Consider the following 25,678-nt stretch of genomic DNA (forward strand, 5'->3'; position numbering starts at 1 on the left):
GCATGATTGATTATGACAAAATAACTCGCTGGGATTTGGGCATCTCAAATACACTCGCTGCTGCCCTTTTTGTTTTGTTTTTTTTATTTCTTGGTTTGACAGATTAAAAAGTGAAATCAAAGATGGATGAGTATCCCTATTGGAGATCCTGTTTTGAAGTCCTCCTCTGCCTAACCCCCGCCTCTCTCTCTCCCTCCTCTTTATTCTCTCCATGTGCTACAACAACCCAATACTCCAGCTCTCCTCTCACACACTCACTGTACCCTGGCTCTGTCTGGAACTCTGCCCAGGCACCTCTCTGGATACAAGCCCAAAACGAGGCACTGATCCTTGGCTAGACCTGGGTGGCTTCCTCCCACTCCCTTAATCTGGACGTGCACTTTCTGGAACCTCTAGGAGACTTTTTATGGAAAACCTCTCGTGTTTAGGTTAGTGCTACTGTATTTGGACTATACGGCACTTAATTTCCCCAGAGATTTGGAGGGATTTTACATCAAGGCTTGGGCAAACACAGGTTTGCAAATCTCACACCTGGGGTTCACCAACCGGGAACAGAATGGACCTCACTTACTTTTGGATCCTGGGGACAATGCTTGTGTTGATTCACCAGCATCAAGGTAAATCTCAGCATTTATACATCGTTTAGAATCAGAAGAAGAGACAAATTTATTATGGCTTGTTGTTCCTTATAATTGTTCCTTATAATTGTCTGAGAACATCATGTCAGTATACATTATTGGATCAATCCATGTATTATGTACTAAAATTTTGATTAACAAATTAAGTAGTAATCTAGTCTCAGTGTTGAATGATAAAAGCAATAAAAGATAACACTGTATGATAGGTCAAAGAGTCAAAGAGTGTCAAAAGTGCACATTTGGGGGGGGGCTAGAATTGAAAAGGGGACCCATTGCTTTGTCCAGTCAGAGGATCAGGTCATAAGAGATTTTATTGGAGCAAATTAAATGGTGAAAAAAAAAAAAAAAAAGGGACTATGAAAAAACTGCAGTAAATTCTCCAAATCCTGCACAGTAGATTTGGGAGCCCTGGGGAAAAAAGAAAAAAAAGATTAGAAACATGTGGCTTGCCACAAATCATATAACAGCTCATTTGAATGAATGAAGAACTGAATGTAAATGTGGCATTTTTAACATTTCCATTTACAAAATCACCAGGATAAAATTCCTGTGGTCGTTTTCCCAATTGATATAGATATTAAGTTGTCAAACGAAATGTTTCATGTTGTCAACATCCTTGTGATGTGAGTCCTCATAAACATAGTTATTACCGTCGAGCTCATCACGTAACGTCATCAGGCAAGTATGTCTGGAAGTGCAACAGGTGTGCTCGCCTTAGTCACACATATTTGGAACAGTTCAAATCAATGACACTGTCACTGTGAGTCGCACTTTCGCCTCACAATTAGAAAGTATATGTTTGCAGGTTCTTTGGCCTCGGTTATCACTAAATACTGTAGATGGAGATGTACTTGAACTGGTTTCTCGGTTTAAGTACCTTGGAGTCAAACTGGACTCTAATTTCACCCTTCATTAAACATATTAAAGAGGTTGTAAACCCTGTAAAATTCAATCTCCATAACTTTAAACAAATCAGGCCTTTTGTCTCCACCACTGCTGCTAAATCAAATCTTCATTGTATGATTTATTTCAGAGAGCACTGTTTTACCGTATGGTCATTTGCTGGCATCACTGCACTAAAACCTGTAGAACAGCTGTACAAAAAAGCCATCAAGGTTTTTGCTAAAAAACGTACCCATCTCACCATTGTCTAGAGAAATATCATCTTTAGAGTTTCAGAACTTTTAAAAACGCTTGTCTTGTCTACAAATCCCTCCATGGCTCGGCCCCTTGAAATCTCAGTGGGTCTTTTCTGGTTAAATAAGGCAAAAAATTGTATAGTAACTCTAGGTGATGGGAAGCGCTTGTAGGCAGAGGATGGATGTACTTTGTACTAAATCTAAATTTATCTTGAGAATGGTTGACAAGTTCAGTGTTTAGTGGTTGTACCTCAGATCATAAACATTGTGGGTTCTATTCCCTCCCCATTCAGTGGCTTGTGTTAATTAATGGTGTGCATGCCCTCCATGTGTTACTATGGGCTCTAGCAGCATAAGTAACGTGAGAATCCAAATCCTACCTAAAGGAAGTTCATCACTTTTTGCCAACACTTTTTTTTTTACATTAAACAATAAACAAAAATATACTGGGCCAAAATTTAAATAGTGAAAATGTTTTCTGTACATTTTTTGACATCATTAAAATGTATTAACCAAAATCTACCATTTCAAATCTCTATTCATATCCACAATCTAATCTCTCTTCTTTTCCAATGTCCGCAAAGGGAAATCTCTTCTCTTTCAATACAGAACAGTGGTCTTCAAAGCAGCTGCCTGTTGCCCTCGGCCACAGGATCAACAGTGATGCAAACTGGCTAATGCGCTGGAATTTACCTCTTCCAGCTCTACATGCTACAGTCTGTCATAAATCCTCTTTTCATTTTGATACAAATACTTTTACACTGATGGACTTGTTACATAATGGCCTGGAGGTAATTATGATGCTGTTCTCTCGGAGGCCACGCCCAGAAAGAGGTCAACTGCACAACCAGCTTGACTTCTTGTCCTCTGCTGACCATATGGCTATTGTTTGTTTGATTTTGTGAACATGAAACACTAGGATTAAGTGTACAAAAGAAAACTGGTCAAGGCATCATATCTTTAGGTAATCCAAAGACTTAGCCTACATCAAGTTCAAGCTTTGCCCATTTCACTCCATTTTGCTTGTGTGTTTTAGCTCTTAGAGGAATCCCCCCTCTATAAACACAGCTCCACTGACCCTTCAAACCAACTAATTCTCCACTCAATCCCTTTGACGCCATCTATGTGCCCATCTTTTATCACATAACAAAGTGTTAGCATGATTGAGCTTTTAACATAGTGTGTAACTGAGTGTTACTTAGACCAGACAAGGCTGAAATCACACTGAACATGACCAGATCCAGGGTTTGTTTCCAACACTTTATGAAGTCTGACTGTTACATGCAGTAAGTTTACATATTTTCTTTAAATCTGGATGAGATTACCACGATCGGTCAACCTTCTACAGCAGTTTTCGTAATTAAGTCAAGATTTGCAAGTTGGGCCATTAGTGGCCCAAGTGGCTTCCTAAATAGAAACAGAGAACATAATTCATGTTAATATGAAGACCAAAAGAACAGGACAGACAGACTACAGAGCCCAGATGAAAGGGAGTCGCTCTGCCGTATGCAGCTGGGGTCTCAGAGAAACTTCAGAGGGTTTTTAGACAACACAGTGTACCACAAACCAGTGAACACACTGAGGCAAAAATTAGTCCATCCCAAAGACAAAACCCACAAACAAATGTGGTAAATGTGGTTTATTCTATTCATTGTAAAGAAGAAGAATGCAAAGAGCATTATGTTGGAGAAACTAAATACAATTGTTACAGAAGAGGCTTTATCAACACCGCAGGGAAAGCACAAGTGGCCCTCAGTCTGCTGTCCACCTCCACCTCAAAGCCACCGACCACTCCTTAGAGGACGGAGAGGTCAAGATTTTATCTAAAGAAAAACATTACTTTGAAAGAGGAGTGAAAGAAGCAATTATTGTGAAGAAAGAGAAGCCTTTCATGAACAGGCGATGTCGGGCTTATGTTTCATTTGTCCCCCTGTAACTCAGCCCAGGACAGATCAGGTGATTAGCAGTGATCAGCTGAGATGAGGCCCGTTCAGACTGAAACTCAGGTGTCAGGTAGGACTTAGAACAGCAAAGACTCTTGAACCACAAATAAGTTTTCCTACAGGTGAGAATAGCTGCTAATAGAGGGGAGGAGGTGTATAAAGGTTCCAAAACCAACATGTTTTGTGACTTTTTATTGCAGTGATGTAATACTCGTTCAGCTCAATGAATGCAGTATCGTCAGTGTGAACTGCTAATCAAAAAGCTGTTGAAATTCCTGTTATTTTTCTGTTATAATCTCTTGCTTTGTTGTACTGAAAATGGTCCAACAGTAATACCCGTGCTCCTTTTTCCAGTATAAACTTGGGGATTCCACTAGTTACTGTATATTGCTTCATATGACTAGTGTGATCCTTTGATTGGTCATCATTCTGTGATTCCATGTGTGCAGCAAGCTTTCCTAAAGCTATAAAGCAAAACGTCCAAATGCCCGTGACCCCATAAAGAATTTCCCGAAAACCTTTGCAAATATCTATCAGAAACTAGAACCCCTATTATCCTGGCATCATGCTGAGGTTGCACAATAATTCATAAACGTCCTTTAATACTACAGAGATATTGCATGGGTGTTCCTTTAATGACCTACATTTCTAAGGGAATCAAGATCTATCGAAATATTGTCAAGCATTGTTTCATTTATCTCACCCTGCTGGTTCGCTGAGGTCCAAAATGGATTACCCATGATCCCCTGGTGCACTCTCAGCTATCGTCGAACCCAGTGGAGCCTCTCAGACTGGCTCATAACAGACAGATTACCGACTGCGGGCCCAGGTCCAGCTTGGGCCATGTTTGTGGAGCCGGAATCCAGACCAAGACACGGGACTCGAGACATTTGCATAAATACCTGGTGCACGTGGGAGGCCAGTGTGAGAGCGAAGGGGCTGGAGGGAGAATAACTGCACGAAGCTATAAGTCTGAGCAGAACAAATAGGGCAGGGGAGAGGTCTAGAGGTTTATGTGCTGCCAGATGTGGGATGGTTGAACATGGATTAATTAATAAAAGTAGGTCATTATGTCGAAGCAGGTTTCATTTTTGTTCTCCTCAAGTGGAAGTCTTTGTGTGAATGTTTTTGACGCAGTTCCAATGCGGCGTTCGATCCTGCGGACAGTTAGCAAGTTGGCTAGTCCAGGAGACTTTTCAGAGTTTGTTAGCCTCCTCAATGTATTTACCTATTGCTGTTAGCATTAGCCACCAAACATTGCAAATCCAGATGTTTTCGGCCCATCGACCACATTTAGATCAATGCCTAATTAGAAAACACTTATGACTGTACAGACCTTTTGAGATGTTACTTTAGATACAAATTAGCATCTAAAAGTCTCCTCTGCGCTAAATGCTAACTCAAATTCATTCAAGTTTCTACTTTCTGTGGGGTCAGATACACATCCAATAGCCACTAAACATCACTCTATAATACGATGATGATAAAGAAACCACAGAAATGATGAAAATGCCATGAAACGGACAAAACATACCTCACCATATGTTAGTATTACTCCATTACCTCCCTATTCATTTGTATGGGGATGGAACGCTCAGTTTGAATCGGGTCCGGGCTATATGGCTAACAAAATGTGCGCATTCGTAAGAACAGGCTTCGACAGCTGAAGGACTGGTGTCTGAAAGCGATCATGTGATTATGTGTTTGCTAGTTGTCGGACAGACCATGAGGGCAGGTGTGGCTGCCAAGTTTGTTTTTTCTTTGCAGCGGGTCCCAGGCTTCCCTCTAGAGTTACAAGCCGTCTCTGAGTTGTCTTCACCCAAAGCTTAATCAACAACTCGCACGTTTAGAATTGCAGATTCATTCTTGTGCGCTGCATATTTCTCTAATGAGTTTTGAATTTGAATTGTTTTGACATTTTCGGCGTCGCGCTTTGCCTCAGCAGGTGCTGTTGTACAAGTGATGGTTGATTACAAGTTTGTAAAAGACTGACGTGATTGGAGTCATTTTCATCGGACCCGCAGTGACAATAGCGTTTGCTCATGCTATTGCGGGTTATATTTTCCAACCATGATCAAACATTAATGAACTGCCAAGTGGATAGAACAGAACAGAGTGTCTACGGTGAGGGTGAACCAGGAAGCTCATGTCTCAAGTGGAAAAAGTTTGTCTTTTGCCTTTAGCGAGGAAACAATTAACTTTAGCCTTATGTCACTGTCTGCAACAAAGGAGACTGGCTCAGATCCTAAAATTACCAGCTTTTAGACCTGGCATCGCACCGTCAACGCAGAATTAATCTATTATTATATTATAATATTATTGCAGTTTGCAGTAGCCTAAAAGCTTTCCTTCCTGTCTGCCACTAAACTGTAAATAATACGTTAATTTGGGGTTAATGTGGTTTTGCTGCACCAGAAACTCTGGTCTTTTGTAATGGACTTTAATGAATGTGATGTGAAAAGTTTCTGTTGTTACTTTTGTATTGGATATTAATGTGAAAATGACTGCAAACTGCTTCAAAATCCAATGCGGTAGGTCATTAAAACTTGTGCCAGAGACATTTTCAAAACAGCTGGGGATACGTGTTTCTGCAAGCAGTTTCAGATCACATTATGATGGGTAATTTGGTGGATAATTAATGATATTGTTGTACGCACACGTTGCTCGAGACTTTTCCCCCAAATGCATTCAAGTTTAGTAGCAATTTAATGGGTCTTTCATATTGTAAAACTGCTTCGAAGTTCAAGTTTTACGTCTGCAAAGTGTTAGAGCTGCAGAAGGTTTTCTCGATTGAATGGATTTTCGATGTGACAAAATATGGGTTTTCAATTGTTAAATACTGTCTGAACAGATTTTGCCTGGGCTCGCCAAAAAGAGCGCATTGATCCGCAGTGGTGTAGATAATCCTAAGAATGGCTGAATAGGAAAACATTTCTGAATTCTGTAATCTGTTCAATATGTTTTTTTCACAAAAACATGAGTGCTCAAGAAGCTGTTGTTGAGCTGGCTTCAAATCACAAAGCTAAATCACCTGAACATTATCTGTATGATACATTTAGTTACAGTAAATTGCTCACTGCAATGAACACATTTCACCTAATGATGTGTTTCACTGTCAGCCATAACTTCCCGTTAAATTTCCTGCTTTAAGCCCAGTCTAATCCCAACGTATGGAGAAAATACTATAATAACAAACAGTGTTGGAAGTGGTTCTCTCCATAATGCACCATGACATTAAACATAAGACCAACATGTGGAGTATGGCTGCCATGTGCGAGGGGACAGAGGCAAGGAAGCCTCATTTTAAGTATGTGACTTTATTTATAGTATTCTTGTACCTGCTTGAATTCAGCTTTAAAGGGACTATAAGGAGTTTAAAAATGTTAAAATTATGTATTTTCCTCCCCCTACATGTCCCAGCAATGTCCTAATGTGTAGAATGAGCCCAGACCTGTTCACCACAACTGCCTCTAAAATCCTCAACCTCAAAAAGTTGTTACTTCGGGTCCGAATTGCCGTCATGCATGAGCTTAAAGAGGGGGTATTATGCTTTTTTCAATCACATAGCACCAGTCTATATCACACTACAATGATGACCAAACCTTCTGTTGGTCTGTAAATGCAGTAAATTAGAATAACTGCCTTGTATAAAATGTCTCTCTCAAAATGGCTGTAGCGAATGTCTTGAAATAGGCCTCTGTCCCTTTAAGAACCTCTGACCCTTTCCGACACGCCCCCTCCACACGCTGTCTGTGGCATCAGTGGGGAGGGGGTTCTGCTGAGGAGCAGTGGTTGGTTACTCGGCTGGTGACGAAAGCTCGGAGGCGTCTCCAGGAGGTGGGGGCGTTCCTAGGAGGACTCAGGCAAACCTATCCCTAAAATGGCCGCCATCAGAGTTTTTACAGATTACTCAGAAATACGTGAATGTGCCAAAGCAACACTTCAGGCATGTTTTTAATGAGGGAATGACATAATAACATGATGTAAAGCTTGAAAAAGTCCATTTTGCATAATACCCCCCTTTAATATAGAAGGTGCAGTTACACGTATGGCCTGAGGTGGCAGTAGTGAGTATAAAATGGCGAACTTGCATCTAGCCCCTTTAAAGTGACTTTCTATTCACTCTACAGTGATTAGTTGTCCTTTGGCAACAGAGGCCCAGTTTTAGGGCATTCATCCAAATATCGGCGGGCTGAACCCTGCTCTGGCCGGTCCACACTGTTGTTGTGTCTTTGGGCCGGACACTGCACCCGCCATGCCTCCTGCATCTGTGCACAGTGGTGTCTGAATGTGTGTTTGCAAATAGCTCTGGCTACGGTCTGACTTGGCATATTTACAGCGTGAGTCACAAAGGTGCTGCTGTGGGGAGCTGGGTGTGCACATCACAGAGAGCCCGTCCTGGTCCACAAACAATACAAACAATGCAGCACTGGTCAAGAAATTCAATTGATAATACAGTTTTTTTTTTATGCCTTTTGTGTTCATTATGCATTGTCCCAACCAAAGAAAAAAAAAATCTAAAAGTCTTCTTCTCAACTGTGGATGGTGAGGCATCTCAGTAGCCTCTGCTGTCCTGGATGAACTGAACTCCTCTCAGTGCATTCACACGGGCACATCCACAAAGTGTCTTTTCTGCTGTAAAACTTTTCAATGTTATGATTGACAGTTGTGATAAGTAACAAAGGTAACTGTCAGACGTGTTTAGTTTCACATTTTAGTTGAATCGCATTATCTGGCCATGCAATTCACACCCTTAGGACAAAAAAGAAAGGGAAAAAAAAGGATTTCTTAATGCTGGAAATAGATTTATATTGTATTTTCCAAGTCTTAGAAATCCAAAGATATGTGAATTCCTCTCACTGTTCCGAAGGTTATCTGCCGAGCTGGAGACAGTGATGCTTTTATGGTCAGAGCTGAGACGCTGCAGTCAAGATTTTTAACCGCCCTGAGCCAAATTCACGCTTCACAACCGTATGAGCCGCTGAGTGAAAGGTTGAAACTCACTACAGAGATTACAGAGAGGCAGGTGGTGTGAGGAATTCCCAGGCATGGTCACAAATAATATGTGGGTTGAAGAGCAAAGGTCCAGAGTGGTATAAAAGAGCAAGAGTTGTAGATATTCTGCTTTTTATCACTAAGGTTATGGATACACTAATCAATATTACTAGAAAGATGGGCAAAATAGCTTAAAGCCATGCTGCGTAACATATTGGATTTCATTGGATTTCACACCCCAAAAATCAGTCTATTAAAACTGACGTATCGCAGCCAATCTACATGGTAGTACATGACACTCCAACAGACATTTTCCCATGGACTCAAAGGAGGCAGAAATTGAGCAATATCTCTAAAAGTTTGAAATTGCATAATGAAACCAAAACGGCCTCTTTTGCCAGCCGCACTTCCTTACACACTGAAAGTTTCAAACATTTAGGCCACATGGCACCTTTCAGTAGCCGAAATACTTTTTATATTGCATTGTGTAAGCTAGCCCATCAATTGTTAGTATTTTAAGAAATACTTATATATAGCACCCCTCCTGGAACCGCCACCTTAACGTGGTGCAAGGGTTTGAGTGCCCGAATGATGAGCTCTGTTGTCTGGGGCTTCGTGCCCCTGGTAGGGTCTCCCATGGCAAACAGGTCCTAGGTGACGGATCAGACAAAGAGTGGTTCAGAAGCCCCTCATGACAGGCCAACCGGTTAGAATCGTGAGGCCGTCCTTCCGTGGACCCACCACCTGCAGGAGGAGCCATAAGGGGCCGGTGCAATGTAATTTGGGCAGCTCCAACAGCTGCCCCCATGACCCGGAAACGGATAAGTGGAAGAAAATGGATGGATGGGTGGACTTATATATAGCAATTTTAATGCTTTAAGATGTCGTTGCAGTACCTCGTTGGTAATTCTTGTTGCCACAACCCAATCGCACAATGGAGATAGTTGTTTTAACACAAACTTGACTGTAAATACTGTTAAAGTGGTGCTAGCCCACAGTTAGCTTTGCCCGTTAGCCTGTTTGCTTCTTCTTCGTGATTCCATTAGTTTGTATTGGTGGCTCCGACCCGGAGCAGGGAAAGCTGCACTTGTGGTTTTCTGGCCAGAGACACCAGGGGGAGATGAAAGACCCTCCAATCATCCCATTAACACATGTATTACCCCCAGAGGGACTATGAAAAGGATTTATGAAGGTAAACACGTTACTTTGTTCTTCTTTAACGGCTACATAGAGGTATAGAGACATTGGTGTTGCAATGAAAGCAAAGAATTAAGGTCATCCGTTTCTGCCCTGATTGTGCTGTGGAGAGTCAATATAGGTTGAGGTGGCTAATGAGTTTGCTGCTGCGATGGAAGACTCTAACATCTGACTACAATAGCAGCGTTTACATTTGCTTGACATCTATCAAGCAAGACTGGCGTGAAAAAAAGCAAGACGGGTCATGGCCCAGTTTGTTGACCGAACCCGCACCTGCAGCCTGTGTGACCCCGGCTCAGGATATTGAGTGAGAGTCAATGTGATTTATGGTGTTTTCACAACGGCACTCAGTAAGCATGGCTAAGCAGCGCGTCATCTCTGTGACCAATGAATTAGGAGCAGAGTGGAGAGCTGATACTTTGGGTTCATTCGGGAGTTTGGATTGGATAGACACAAATGTGACACAGCAAATTGAGTGGAGAGCGGTCTGTTTGTGTATTTGATGATGGATTTATTACTGAAAATGAGCCGACTGGGTTAACTTGGTTTCTTCTTCTGTGCATGTTCTTGTGGTGATTTTAAACGTAATACATTACCTATACATTAACTATTTTCAGTATTTGTGAAAGTGTCATGTGAAGTCATAGTTTATTTTATAACAATTACCCTTTTGGTGCCCGGTAACTGGTCATTATATTTTCATCACCTGTGTATTTTTTCTACTCATCCTGCATGTTTGTTAATTATGTTTTTCTAAGTCACTCATCTGCAGCTCTCTGCCCATCCGTCTGTCCACTCCCCGTCTCTCTGCGGTTTGGACTGACATTGTGGCTCCATAGAAATCCTGGACAGTCTTTATGAAGTGGGAAGTGTCCGTTATCTGTGCGGTAAAGAGGAGCTCAGAGACATGGGATCCACTGATGCACATACCACATCTGTGCAGGAGAGCCCTGGAGAGCTCACCCACAGCTTCAGTTTCAAAGTGCTTGGAAAGTTTGGATTCATTTAGTTACTTTATTTGACAGGGACCATGTACAAAATACATTATTCTTAAAAAGATGCTTTGTACCAGATTTAACTAATGCTAATATCCACATTGGGAAAAATAGTCACCATTTTAAGACAGAAATGACATAAAATTACTTGAAGGTAATGGATTAAATTATTAATTTGAGTTGGTTTGGTCTTGGTTGATTTGGTCTTAGTGTTTCAATAAATATTTTTAAATGCAAAAGTGAATTTGTCTGAATCCAGTTGGGATTGATGGTGCTTGTTCCATTTATCTTATCTTCGATTAGTTCAATCTGACACTAATTCAACATTTAATACCTTAATTCAGAAGATTTAAAGTCCTTTATCTCATTTACGATGGTCATTTTTCCAGTGCACCTGCAGTGAGCAGGTGCACAACATTAAAACACACAAAACACACAAAAAACTGTCAGTAGCGCAAACAAATACATACATTGTTAAAGGGATATTTCAGGATTTTTGATATAGGGCCTCATTTCCTAGTTATCCTGAGAGTTGCTGATTTCTGGAGATTTTTTTTAAATTGTAATTCATGCAGTTCTTATATTTGAAGAGTTTCGTGGCGCTAGGCTAATGCGAGGCTAGCGCATTTCTATGGTATCAGCTAGCCTGCATTAAAAACAGTGTGACCCGCTCCACAGTGCACCTGAGGCAAATCACTTATAACACCAGACTAACCATATAAATGTCTGTGTCGATGCATCACATGAAAGATCGCATTCTGAGGGACTATTTTCTAGCAGATCACTCCGCCGCTTCGTAGCTTATACAACCACGAAGCTGATGCTGCTCAAACATAAGTTATTTTAAATGCAAAATGGTTAAAACACACAGACATTTATATGGTTAGTCTGGTGTTATAAGTGATTTGCCTCAGGTGCTCTGTGGAGCGGGTCAGACTGTTTTTAATGCAGTCAAGCTGATACCATAGAAATGCGCTAGCCTTGCATTAGCCTAGCGCCACGAAACTCTTCAAATATAAGAACTGTTTGAATTACAAAAAAAATATCTCCAGAAATCAACAACACTCTGGATAACTAGGAAATGAGGCCCTATGTCAAAAATCCTGAAATATCCCTTTAACATTAGCTTAACAAAACCATTTAAAATATACTGTGTCAAAACCATCACAGCCTATTTTTTTTACAAAATGCAAAATATATATACATATTTGTTTATTTGGTCGGGACAGTTCAAGTTAATGAACATACATGGGACTCATGTAGCCTTGGGCCAATTCGCATGTTGTCCCTTCTTGCTCTCTCAAACACACTCTCATTCATCCTGGCCTGTTGTACATGTTTTTAGTGGTGGGGAAACTGGAGTACCCGAAGGAAGTAACTCTTTTGCATTTCTCGTTTGCATAAAATCCTGGTATGCGCTGGTCTCATCTGGAGTCTTGTTTAGGCCTGGTTTTAGTCGTTCTGGTTTCGGCCTGATCCAGTAATCACATTCAGACCAGTCGTAGCTGAAGCGCCAACTTTTGATCTGGGAATGAATGCTTCCATCGCTTGGACCACTGTCTCGCCAAGTTAAAAAGCAAAAGGTTAAATCTCCAGACAGTCCGTTTGCTTTGAAAGGCAGATAAATGGATTTCCAAGGAGGTCACTGCTCATTAGCCACACGGCACCTTGGGTTGTGAATGACATGTTGTTGTGGTTGAACTGCTCTTAGTTCTGACTGAGCCGTGGACACTGCAGAGTGTGGGTTGTGCGATGTGAATGACAGATGGACAGATTACCACAGCTCCAGAACAACAGAGATTTGGACTGGTCGTTATTATGTAATAAATCAAGATATAAGATCAGTTTTGCTCTCCACTCGGTTGTGGAATAAGTGCTTTGTTATAATACATGATCATGTCAATCTACTGAAGGATGTAGTATATATTATCACCAAGTGTGGAGTGAATAAATTATGCAATGTAAAGCAATGTGATCACAAGTGCATTATTGTTGCTGTTATTAGCATTATTCTGGGTGTAAAACACGTCAAGAATTCTTTGTCTTAAAAAGAGCATCCCCACCTCTGACGAGACCAACTCCACACGGGTCCTTTTGTAGTTCCTCTAATTGCATATTTTCATTCTGTTCTCAGGTGACAGCAGTTCCATCCCAGGCCCCAGTGCAGAGAAGAGCCCCCCAACACAGCTTCGTCACACAGCCCATCGTCGGGAGAAACGCTGCTCGTGTGAAAATCAGAAAGACAAAGAGTGCATTTTCTTCTGCCACATCGGCATCGTCTGGGTCAACACTCCAAGGTGAGCTGCCTCAGAGCAGAGAAACAAACATCAATTCATTATAAAATGCAGCTTTGACTGATGTTTTCACTGCAACCAGACACTCACTGTTAGCGAACGTGCTTAGTGTTGATTTATAGGTGATAAAGTGGACTGGGAGCTGGGACAGGAAGAGTGGTTTGAGTTGAAGAATGAGGCGTTCACACGTTTCATTCTTTCATTCTGATATTGAGACAAGGATAAAGATATTTGGCCAAAAGGAAAACTGGACAGAGATCACAGCGCAGGAGTGCGGGCACTGTTTATGCCTCTGAATCGTTCCTAATCTGAAGTGTCTAGGCGGCACGGTTGCGGAGTGGTTGCCTTGACCTTATGGGGGGAGTACAAAAGGTTTATACGGTCTAAATGTCTTTTCTGATGTCAGGAGGTGTCATTTGATTTAAGTTGGGAGAAGACTCTTGATTCTAAGGCACACATTCTGTCATTTAGCAGAACTTCATCAGACCCATAAGTATGCCTCTGTTTTGAAGTGTTTTGAAGGTTTGCAACTGCAGTTTTAATGACATGCTGTGTTGTGTTTATGAATGAACACTGAAAATAAACATAGTTTAGTTTATTTATTTATTTTTGCAAGGACAGTGCATATTAACATAACAGCTCAACTGTAAAGTATGCCAGAGTTAGCCAAAAGGCTAGTTTTCATCTGTAGTCCTCGGCCAGATGTACAGTAGGCGCCCTGGAAATGGGGAAAACAAGTTATCACAAAAATTATCACATGGCAAAATACAATAAACATCACATTTGCAGCAGCAGCAGGAACAAGACACCAAAACAAACATGCAACAAAGAGTTCATGCGCGACAGAGCTTAAGTGAGAATGCAGGAGGCAACATGAGGAAGCACAAGCAGGAGTTCATGAACAACTAGAGTCAGTTAGATAAAAGATACAGTCAATACAGATTAAAAGATACAAGCTGAGAAGTCACTACAATTAGCTGCTTTCCTTTAGAAATAGGTGTTAAATGATTGATAGCTTTCCCCCTCAGGCAAATAGACATAATAATCAAGGCTGTTTTCTTCACTAATGTAACATCTGTGTTAGTTCAACATATCTGACTAATATAATATTTATCCATAAAACTGAACAGTCCCTTGAATTTGCCTTTATTGTCTTTATTCTAGAATAAATTGTTTACCAGAGTTTTCAATCTCATCACACAGTTAATCCTTTGTTTAAACAATACATAATTTACCAAAATATATAAAAAATAAACCATGAACAAGCTGTATTTATAATAGTAACGGCATCGATGATTGATAATAACAAACAGTGTAATTGGTCCAATAGTCAAGAGTATAATATAATAAACCCTGGGCAATGATGTTTAAACAACTGTCCAATTTGTTCTAAATCATTCTCCATCTAAACCTTTACCGACAGATCTTCACAGATTCTGATCTCCTTGGCTTTAGCGTTACCTGCTCTCCCCACAGAGAAATAAGGAAACACTTTGTCAGTGAAAGTTCCAGTGTAAGAATAGATGAGAGTCATGTCATCAGCGTCAGAGAAGGTCAGCTGACCCTTGTCGTAGTCAAGCTGTACTGTGATTCTCGCTGGACTTCGATGAAGGGTCAAGACTTTAAAGAAAGCATCACAGTATTTCCCATTGTAGTGTGACAGACACCAGTGTCCAGTCTTTGGGACATGTTCAGAATCTTCTTTCCTTTCAACGGACTCTTTACTGACACCAACAAACCAGTTTTGATGGTCGTCCACCTCCACGTCCCACTGGTGACGCCCGCTGCTGAAGCCCTCTGAGCCCATGACGGAGTCGAAATACGTGAGTCTCTGTGGATTATCAGGAAGCTCCTGTTTTATGTCATGATATCTGACTCCGCTCAGATCCTCGGAAAGACGCAGCCATGGACTGGCAGTGTTGGGGTCTAGAATGACAGGTCTGTACTGAACCTCTCTCCTCATTCTGCTCCAGGCTTTGAAGCCCAGGTTTCCCAGGACTTTGGCCAGGTTCAGGGTCAGTTTGATGGGTAGTCTAGGGGGCGCCCGTGGCAAAGGCATTGGGCTGTAAGAATAAATAAGGTCCTTAGAGTGCAGCTGCTTCTCCAGCTCCTGGATGTGATGGTCCAGAGAGGTCAGTCTCTTCCTGAGGCTCTGCAGCTGTGGGCCCATGGCCTGAGCCTGTTTGTTCTGCTCATCTCTCAGAGCAGATATTGCCCTCTGCTCCTCCTCCTGAAGGAACCTCTGCAGCCGAGAGAACACAGCTCCAATCTGACGCTCGCAGTAAAACGCCTGCTCCTCTGCGTAGCACTGCACCTCCTCGTAGTTCTCCAACAATTGTTCACAACTTTGTCTCTGCTCTGTCAGAGTCTGCAGCTGTGAGTTAATCTGATCCTTCAAGATCTCCTGTCCCCACTCCGCCCTCACCACCTTGTGCTGTGGGTGCAGGCAGAACTCGCACAGAGGACAGAGCGCCCGCATATCATCCAAGCAGAAGAGAACGGGGACTTGAGGGTGAGAGGGGCACACGGCCCACGGCACCTCTCCTGCCTCCTCCTGAGTCTCCTCTGTCTGCTGTTGGGCCGAGAGCAACAGGCTCTGTCTGAACTGCTCACTCAGCTCCCTCAAAGCAAAGTTGACCGGTGGATGTTCATTGGATGACCTCCTTCGACAGATAGGGCAGTTTCTGGTGTCCTGCTGGTGCCAGTACTGAAGGACGCAGCTGCTACAGAAAGTGTGGTTACAGCCCAGAGTCAGTGGGTCTGTGAAGGTCTGCAGACACACAGGGCAGGTCAGGAAGGAGTCCAGCAGCGACTCCGCCATCACTACTCCTCCTCTTTACTTTAATGTACTACTGTACTGCTCCTGTCTGTGGGGCCAAACTCACTAATGCACACACAAATAACGTACTCTCATATACACTAATGTAACAAACTAATCAAACTCACACAAATCCCTCTGAAGCGGTTGTTTTGTAACACGAACGTCCTCAAACGCTGCCACTCCGGTGTGTTAAGCCCAAATACTTTCAGTTTGTCAATCCTTCCTGGTTCAGTCACGCCTGAGGCATGTGTGACAGAACCAGGAAAGACTGGTTCAGTGGTTCACTCTTAAGTTCATGTTTATTTCTGGTTTCGTTTAGTTTTATTGTGACACTGTGATGTAAGTAGCACATATTTATCATTTGTCATTTTTACTTTTACCATGTTCTTTATGCAGCGAAGGGACCGGGATGTGTGTGTCCAAGTGCAATGCAAATATTTTAGACCAAATATAGTTTGTCAGTTGTCTGTACCTTCCTTCTTTGGAAAGCAATGTGTCACAGGAGCAAGAAAACACCTCTGCCTCAGCTAAAAGAGTAGATTCAGTGCACGCAAGAGGAACAATCCAATATACAGGATTGTCTTCTGTGACCCCCGTTTAGTCGGCCTCCTGTTGCTTTCAGTGAAGCCTCAAAACTCAGACATCTTTTACTATCTGCCTATGTAAAATATTACGAGGTCTCAACGGTTTCGACCACGGCAGAGGAAGGAGCTCCCAAACATAACTCGGTTTACAGACCACAATGTGACAAATGGTATTACTCTCCAAACTCCAGGACTCAATATTTCAATAAAAAAAAAAACCAACAACAATAAAACAGTGGCTTATCCCTCGCCATAATCACTATTAATGGCACAGAACTGAAGAGAGACTCAATTTGTTTTAATAGTCTTGGTTTTATCTGAGATTAGAGAAAACAAAATTACAACCAGACGAGGGTTGCGCGGTGAGAGGATTGTATTTGACCGTTTTATTGAATCAGCGCACACTTGGGGAACGCAGTAGGTCTAGATTTGGGTGAACTATCAACACGAAGCACGAAACATTGGTCGGGTTGAAAAAGATAGATTGAGGCTGATGGAGACAGACAAGACGTGACTGGAGACATTGTGTCCAGCGGTGGATGGGTCTGGGCGGAGAGGCAGGATTACAGTGTTTAAGCCAAGCTGTCTGTGTGTGTTGTACGACTCCCGCACGATGCAAATGAGAACAGATCGAATCCTGTGAATAATCGGGATGGAAGTGAGAGATAGAAACCACCCCAGGTTAAGTAGAAGTAGGGCTGCACAATATATTCTCGAAAAATATAGTATCGCGATATCAGGTGATGCAATACCCGTATCACAATGTATCACTAAAGTCTTCTGTTTTTTTTTTTTTTTTTTTGCAACGTCAGCCAAAAACAAACAAAGCCTTGAACAAGGGATGTCACGATTATTGTGAGGGAAAATATTGCGATTTTTCAACTATTCATGATTAGTTACCTCTTAACCCCTCAAGTGTATTTTCTCCAGTCCGGCTTTACCCAAATCTAAAAGCTTCTCGATTGGAGAGCAACAGTGTAACGTCTCATTGGAAAATGAAGGCCTACAAAAGTGATGAAAAAAAATTGTGGCATTGACGCGGGGTTTTTGTCACTGATTTGAAGCGTTTGTGTCGCATTTCCTGTTATTTTTTTGTATGTGTTTTTGTTATGTTTTTGTTCCCCTTGTCACACTTTACTCACTTTTTTGGTATGTTATCGTTGCTTTTCCGGCACGCTATTGTCACTCTTTTGTTGTCTCTTTTGTCACTCTTTTGTGGCTTTATCATCCCGTTTTTGTCCCTTTTTTCATTGTTTTTTTATTTTGCTATTGTTGCTTTTCCGGCTCGTTTTTGGCGCTCTTTCTGCGCTTCTTTGAGGACTTTTCATCACTTTTTTCTTCACTGTTTTCTCACATTTTTTTGGTGTTTTCATCCGTGTTAGTTTGACTTGATTTGGGTAAAGCCAAACTAGAGAAAATGTCCTCGGTTCAGAGTTTAAGGAAGAAAATCTTGAACATTCCTCAATACCTTTACAGTCCTGTCCAAAAGTTCACAAAAGAGAAGCAAGACACGTAGCATACTTTTTCATATTTATCTAAGGGTTGTTTTAATCGAAAACTTTTGCTTTTGTCATTATATTAAAAAATAAAAAAGTAAAGAGTAAAGAAGAAAAGAGAAAAAGTTAAATAATATATTAAAAAGCAAACTAATAAATGTGTCTTTCCATGCTCTCACACAGTTCATGTCCATTTTGCATGTGATTCTTTTGGGACTCTTCCTTTGGCAGTTATGAAAATGGATAAGATTTGCACACTTGACTATTGAACCTGCCGTCATGTGTTTTGGAGCTAATGATGAGCACACACAAAGAACTCATGAGACGATTTACCTTTGGGCCATAAAATGTTTACGATTAACCGACAGTGAGCTTTTATAACTGCGGTAATTGTAAAATCGCTTATGCTTGACATCCCCACATTGAACTTATAAATGTGTACAGTAGTAGTAGCCACGGTGCCACACGGTATATGGAAGCTCAAAGGGAGTGAAGCAAGAAGCTGCCTCCCCCTGTGTCATGTAAATTACATTTGCATTTCATGATGTTGCAGTTGCAGACATTACTTTTACATTTACATCAGATAAACAATCCGTCGTGAGTATTCTGCAACAGTTTCAAAACACAACTATATACCTGTACATGTTTGTGACAATTTGCAAGAGGTCATTTTTACAGCATACTAATAAATAAATAATAATAATTATAATAGTTATTGTTGTTGATCATAACAATTATCCATTCCTGTCATTATCAATGAATGAATATCCGATTTCATATTATATAGACACATTGGACATTATATTCTGCAATTCTGCCACTTCCTATTCGTCATTATTTTTTATTTATTTATTTATTTTTATTGCTTTTTGTGCTCATGTCAGGAAGAAATATTTATGTTGCAAGTCATATGGTCTTGTCGTCATTACTATCCACTATTTTATTATCATTATTATTATGATACCGGCACGGTAGCACAGCGGTTAGCGCCTCTGCTTCACAGCTAGAAGGTCCCGGATTTGATTCCCACCAGGACGGGGCCTTTCTGTGTGGAGTTTGCATGTTCTCCCCATGTCTGCGTAGGTTTCCTCCGGGTACTCCGGTTCCCCCTACCACTAAAAACATGTGCAATAGGTGAATCCTCCAGCCAGGGTCTCCGGGCGCGGCACTGCCGTCGACCACTGCTCCTTACGGGTCGCCCCAGCGGCATCGAAGGATGGGTTAAATGCAGAGGACAAATTTCCCTACGGGACAATAAAGTATACAAACAAACAAACAAACAAACAAACAAACAATAATGACATGCCTAAATTGTACCTGATCTAGTGAGATGCATTAAAAAAGTGTATAGTGGCCTGTTGAGAGTGGGTGGTAGTTCCCACCCAGCTGCCCGGACTAGTTGACTTCATGGATAATGTTTACCTCCTATACTGTGTGTTAATGTTAGTAAAGACGAGGCTTTTTGTGCCTGTTACTGTTGTTTAGTTTGAGTAGTTAGAGCAATGACAACAGAGAAGCAACAGTAAAATTTGTCACTTCTATAATTTGAACAAACTTGATGATACCCATGATACTGTTTTAGTTCAAATGTACTGATTTTGTTCAATTTGTTGTCTTGTTGTAGTGTTTTTAAATCATCTTTTGACACAATTTGCTGTAGTTGAAAAACGAGTCACTTACGATTTGTATTTACATGAAGTGGTTTAGTGAAATATCGCAATAGTATCATTATCGCGATATTTCTATATATCGTTCGGCCCTGCTGAGAAGAGACTCCACGGATCAACAACAAACGAGTGAACTTTTTCAAAAACATGTTCTGGATGCCTCACTTGTTGACGAATAACACTTGCATGTGCTGCTCTTCCCCTTTTTCCTAGAAAGTAAGAACATTTCAAACTAAAATCTATGAACTTTTTCATTTCGCCCTCCCCCCCGGTTTGGTGTCGGTAGTAATTTAGTTAATTTAGCCTCATGAGCAGAGGCGATGAGTGAGCTCTCAGATGTGGCCGTTTTAACTGTAAAGCACCCAGCGGACTCACAAACTGTAATTTACACTGACTTTATTCCGGACCCTTTTTCCTCCAATCCAATCTAAATGCATTAACAGGAACTAAAGGGAAAAACCACAAGAATCTCAGACCCGTGTGGTCACAGTCTGATTGGCCTGTTGCCAGTTAGGAATAAGCAGCATGTAATTAACCAAAACTACACGAGTGAAAATATCTCAGCCTAAAATAGATGCATTTTAGGAATTACCATCTTCACCGTTGCCTTAGTGTACAGGCTTATTGTAATTATCTGACAGGAATAGCAGATAGGGTTAGCTTAATTTTTTCTCGGTTTCTACATAAAAGGTGCCGAGTGGAAGTGGTCATTGCGAGGAACCACCTCTAATGAGCGCTAAGTGGTGACTGGAGCTAAAAATACTCGGTAAGTGTTGGAAGTAAAGGATGTAAAGATAAATGTAGAGACTGGAAATAGGACTTGGCTATTTCCAGTTATGTGACGGCGAGCCTTGGATTACTGTAAGAACGTGGAGTCACCAATTTAGACGGCTGTTGTTCAGGGGAGGCCGGGGCTGTTTGTCACACGGGTCGGTTGTCGCATTGCTTCTGTGGCCACACTAGGGGGCGCTGTGACGTGATATTGCTATTGAACATCGAGTTTAGCGTTCTGATTCTCCTGCTGTGTTAAACTTCCATTCACACACAGAAAAAAAACATTGAATGAGGAGAGGGTTTGTCCTTTTCAGAGGATTTTGCAGGAAATTAGCATCCGAACACATCATGCACACTGCAAAAAGTAATTAACTAGACTAGTATAAACATCTCAATTTGAGCATAATAATCAAATTTTTTGTTGTTTTGACTGGTTAAGATGTTGTTGGGCATTTGTCCTAGATTATTTCACTTGTTCTGAGATGTTTCTGACTCATTTCAATACATTTCGTCCTTATTTCAGGTAATTTTCTTTGCCAATGGGGTAAGAAAATTGTTCTTATCTCATTGGCAATTTTACTTTCTTATTTCAAGCGAGATTTACATTAGAACTGGTGTGAAATGTCCTCAAACAAGCAAAGGAAACTCGGTCCGATCAGGAAAAGTGTCTAGATGAGTGAAAACCGCTCAAAACAAGATACATTTCCTCAATTCCAGTCATTTAAGCCAATGCTTGATATTTACTTTTTGCAGTGCAGGCATTTAAAAACACCATTAATAACAATAAAGGTAAAGGTGCTTTATTTGTCACTATACAACGAACCTACGCAAACACGGGGAGAACATGTAAACTCCACTCAGAAAAGCCCCGTCCAGGTGGGAATCGAACCCGGGACTTTCTAGCTGTGAAGCACGAGCGCTAACCGCTACCGTGCCGACCAAAGCAAGCCCACTCATTGTGCACGTGGGGAAACATTATCACAGTCGATTTTCTTCTCTTTGTCGGTTATTAAATATTTAATGCAGAAGGATTTAAGCTCTTAACCCCCGAGTGCATTGTCTCCAGTTCAACTTTACCCAAATGTAAAAGGTTACAGCCTATAGGCCAGTGTAACTCCTCATTTGAAAACTCATCATCTACTTTTTTGTTGCCCTTTTGTTGTTTTTTGTCACTGCGTTTTCATTGCATATTTTTGTCACTTTTTCATTGCTTTTTTGTCACGTTTTCATCCTCATTTTAGTCGCAATTTTAATGTTTTAGATTCGGTTAAAGTCGAACTGGAGATAATGTGCTCGGTTCAGGCGGGTGCAAAGAGGTTAATAACAAGATTTAAGCTTTAAAGAGGGGGTATTATGCTTTTTCAATCACATAGCACCAGTCTATAACACACTACAATGATGACCAAACCTTCTGTTGGTCTGTAAATGCAGTAAATTAGAATAACTGCCTTGTATAAAATTGCTCTCTCAAAATGGCTGTAGTGAATGTCTTGAAATAGGCCTCTGTCTCTTTAAGAACCTCTGAGCCTTTCCGACACGCCCCCTCCACACGCTGTCTGTGGCATCAGTGGGGAGGGGGTTCTGCTGAGGAGCAGTGGTTGGTTACTCGGCTGGTGACGAAAGCTCGGAGACGTCTCCAGGAGGTGGGGGCGTTCCTAGGAGGACTCAGGCAAAGCTATCCCTAAAATGGCCGCCATCAGAGTTTTTACAGCTGACTCAAAAATACGTCAATGTGCCAAGGCAACACTTCAGGCATGTTTTTAATGAGGGAATGACATAATAACATGAGGTAAAGCTTGAAAAAGTCGATTTTGCATAACACCCCCCCTTTAACACATGTGCGGCTCTTGTTATATACTTCAATGGGCTCTTGTGGGATGTTTTGTTGATGAACTGTTGACCTCAGCTCCCGACTCCCCTAAATAAGTCTGTGAAACCGGCTACAAAGCTATTTTCCCTTTCTACGCATGCACTACTGAGCTACTATCAATCTGAAACGCACCTTTCTTTAACAGCCTTGGTTTTTCAAAAAGGATATCTTGCAAACCTGTTTTTGTAAGTCTATAGAACAGTTAAACAAACACAAATGATTCTTAACCATGTTATGACATACCTGGAGTCATATTGTCACAGATATATTGTCATATTGTCTTTGTTTTGTGTGCGTTGTGTAATAGAGAGAAATTGCCCACACATTGTCAAAGCCCATAAACCATCACCAACAGCCCTTGTGTGTTCATTGTGCCGCCATCAATTTGTTAGCTGCAGCAATTATGTATGTTTACTTGTCAGGCTATGAACAATGTGTGCACTTTTGTGTCTCTGCGAGTATGATTCCCACAGAACAAAGAGTTTGAGTGGTTGGGAGCAGCTTCATCTTTATGCAAATGCAATCGATCACTGTCACGGAGCACAGTTCGCTCAGTGTCTGACAGAGATTCGGCTGGATTCAGTCCATAACGGAGAGTCCCGAGCCAGTCACAACAGCGGGCCGAGCCATCTCCTTTTTTTTTCTGCACACACATGAAACCTCGACCACACAAAAATATTTCAGTTTGTCTTTGTCATTATCCGCTGTTCCTTCTCCAAATTGTTGTTTCAAGTGGGTTCAAGTTCAGACGGTTTTTACGGGGGGTGGCCCGGCGGTGGCAATAAGTTAAAGCTGTGTACCGTCATTCGCGAGCTAACTCGGGCCTACCAAAGGTGTCCAAACCGGAAGAGCTTTGCGGTGCTGAGGACTCCCCCCCCCCCCCAATAAAGATGAGAAAAACAAACGTGGTCAGACAGAAGCTGGAGGAGAGAGAACGGTGCCGAGATGAAAGAGGCAGTTTTATCACCGCTCACCCTGGAAATGAGAGCCAGATGTCAGCCATTTTAGAACAGCACAAAAACAGGACTGCGGAGTGTCTGCTGAATCCTCACCATGATCTATGACCGAATCTAGACACATGGTATTAGTCAGAGCTTCACATGGCAGTAGAAATGTCGTCCACTCCAAAACTCCAAGCTCTCACAGTAGGCTACATCCCCTTGAATATCCTCTTTTATTTTGTCAGCGCCACATCTGATTCAAAATGAAAAATCTAGCAAGAAAAGTTATCTGACGTCCCACTTTTGTATTGTTTAGTGTACGGCCAGCACATCTCACACTGTGTTAAAGGCCCCATCTGTACCTTTTCCCCCACACAAATGTTTGAATATACTGAAGCTGATTTTATTCCACTCGTAAAAAGAAAATCAAGTACCGGGTCTTAAAGGCACACTGCGTAACGTTTTTGGACTATACTGTTGCTATCAGTACAAAACATGTTCCCAATGAGCAGCTCGACACAGAAAATGCTATTTTTGCTGTGGGTAATTGAAGAATGGATTTGGATGAGGACTTATAAACCTATTTAAATCTCAAATGCTGGAGACGGACCCACTCCCAGTAAAGTTACAGTCCTGTCTTAGGAGAGCTGAGCTGCTCACGACCTGTTTTTTTTTGTACATTCATGAGGTATTTTTCAATAATGAAAATATCCGTCCAAATAAATGCTTGTATTTAAATTTTATCTATTGGGTAAAATGTTATGCGGTGAGGCTTTAAATAATATTTCATTGGAAAATAGCAACAGTACCTTGACGTTTTAACAACTTTCTTAGAATAAATTATTTCCTTGGAGCCATCTGCAAAAGCCATTTTCTGCTGCTGAAGCTCAAACCCATCCATTACAACAGACGTGATCCACTGATCATTGCTCTCGTTACTCCCTACAACTGATGTGCGAGCTGCCACCAACATTGTTTTTAAAATGTTAAGGAACATATGCGTTTTTTCTCTTTAATTAATCACTGTTCTTTATATATGATCATAGACGTGGACCTATGAGGTTAGACACCCTGATGAAGGTTCAAGCCGACACGCGTTGGTGTGCTTTTTAATGTTTCTGGCCCAAAAAATAAAGTCTTTTCGACTTTTTGCAAATGATGAGTGCCTGGATCTGATTTTTTCTCTGCTGGATACCAGAAGCTCCCTGTTCTAATGTCTGTTGAGGCCCTCAGTATGAGAATTGGAGTTTAAACTTGACTTGTCTATATCTCAGTTTACACTGTTACGGAGCGACTGCAAGTGCAGAATGACCGCCATATTGTTTAAAGTTCAGCTGAGCTCAGGGCAGGTGGAGATCAGACACTTCTTATGTGTTGCTGCTGATGTGAGGAACAAATATTTCCCACGGTGCTGTGGACCGCGTCGCGCTGACTATGTTTTCTCAGCGTGAGGGTGTGAGGGTCAGAGGTGAACACGTGTTTTACCTCCCGCCCTAATTACGTAATTCCACGGTCAGCCATCTGCGTCATCATGACTTTTGTCTGACAGGCCTTTGGCATCTGTTTAATCTCTATTGTATCTCATCTGAAAGAGGACATGTCAGCAAATCTCCAGCCAGCGTTGAGTAGTTTACGTTTATCTGAATCTGTCTTCTTTTTGTTTTAGCCAACTGGTTCCTTATGGATTTGGGTCGGTCAGACTGAGGAGGGAGCTGAGCCGCTGCCTCTGCAAACACAAGCAGGACCGAGAGTGTCAGAGGTTCTGCTCCATCAGGCCAAGCACAGAGTAAGTGTTATACTCCACACGCTACTGTTGTTTCAAATTATAATTATGAGGCCATCTTTGCTTTAATTATCAAGATTTAGTTTCCCGTTTACATCTTTGTTCCCGAATCATAATGATTTGTGGTATGAGTCAAAGATTCAGAACTTATATGAAAGCCTTACAAAAGGTCAAGAAGGCTGGGTTTCAGAGTAAAGCAATACCGTGATCTTTACTCATCGTTTCACCCAAGACTCGTTTTAATGCCACCCGAACAAGCTTCATTCTGTTAACACGCTCTCCTGTTACAGAGAGGACACCAGAGAAGACAAAAGGACGACCCCGCTCCACCACCTGGTTTCCCGCGATGCATTGTGGGAGAAACGGAACCGACACGCTCTCAAGCCTCACACCTGAACACAACCCGCCTGCGTACCTGAGTAGAAATCCTTCAAACAAGGGACTCTTTGTACAGCCTGTGTAAATGTAGGAAGATAATGTATTCACTGCCAAGGACTTTTAACAGAAATGTAACCAATAATATGCTCTTATTGTATTTAAA

At 41.6% G+C, this 25,678-nt stretch overlaps 2 protein-coding genes across 2 annotated transcripts; one reads left to right on the top strand and one right to left on the bottom strand.

Annotated features, from left to right (window-relative positions):
* The first annotated feature begins 270 nt into the window (after positions 1-270).
* On the top strand, positions 271-25,678 carry LOC306974559 (endothelin-2). Its single transcript, XM_079571860.1, has 4 exons — positions 271-617; positions 13,042-13,204; positions 25,021-25,140; positions 25,428-25,678. The coding sequence occupies exons 1-4, from the start codon at positions 557-559 to the stop codon at positions 25,531-25,533; spliced, it is 450 nt and encodes a 149-aa protein (XP_079427986.1). The 5' UTR covers positions 271-556; the 3' UTR covers positions 25,534-25,678.
* LOC306975044 (zinc-binding protein A33-like) lies at positions 14,607-16,022 on the bottom strand (the record flags this gene model as incomplete). Its single annotated transcript, XM_079572464.1, has 1 exon — positions 14,607-16,022. The coding sequence occupies one exon, from the start codon at positions 16,020-16,022 to the stop codon at positions 14,607-14,609; it is 1,416 nt and encodes a 471-aa protein (XP_079428590.1).

The sequence above is a fragment of the Gobius niger genome (assembly GCF_951799975.1).
Source record: "Gobius niger genome assembly, chromosome: 15".
Lineage (NCBI taxonomy): Eukaryota > Metazoa > Chordata > Actinopteri > Gobiiformes > Gobiidae > Gobius > Gobius niger.